This window comes from Bison bison, unplaced genomic scaffold, assembly GCF_000754665.1.
Source record: "Bison bison bison isolate TAMUID 2011002044 unplaced genomic scaffold, Bison_UMD1.0 scf7180017864178, whole genome shotgun sequence".
Taxonomy (NCBI): Eukaryota; Metazoa; Chordata; class Mammalia; order Artiodactyla; family Bovidae; genus Bison; species Bison bison.
In genome coordinates, this window is record NW_011494750.1 from 2,402,352 (window position 1) to 2,402,597 (window position 246).

Here is a 246-nt window from a genome sequence, read left to right on the forward strand (position 1 = left end):
GATGCGGTGGGCGGGTCGCCGCTGCGCCGCGCCGGCTGGGCAGGGATGGCGGCCGGCACGTTGCTGGAGGCCGGTCTGGCCCGGGTGCTCTACTACCCGACGCTGCTCTACACAGTGTTCCGCGGGAAGATGCCCGGCCGGGCGCACCGCGACTGGTACCACCGCATCGATTCCACCGTGCTGCTGGGCGCGCTGCCGCTGCGGAGCATGACGCGCCGGGTGAGCCGGGCCGGGCCGGGCCGCGGC

General features: G+C 76.0%; 1 protein-coding gene across 1 annotated transcript in view; it reads left to right on the forward strand.

Annotated features, from left to right (window-relative positions):
- The first annotated feature begins 9 nt into the window (after positions 1 to 9).
- PTPMT1 (protein tyrosine phosphatase, mitochondrial 1) overlaps positions 10 to 246 on the forward strand; it is a 5,511-nt gene continuing 5,274 nt past the window's right edge. The window contains exon 1 of the mRNA XM_010842416.1: positions 10 to 227. Within this exon, the coding sequence (XP_010840718.1) occupies positions 46 to 227 (182 nt within the window). The 5' untranslated portion in view covers positions 10 to 45. The remainder of the gene's footprint in view (positions 228 to 246) is intronic.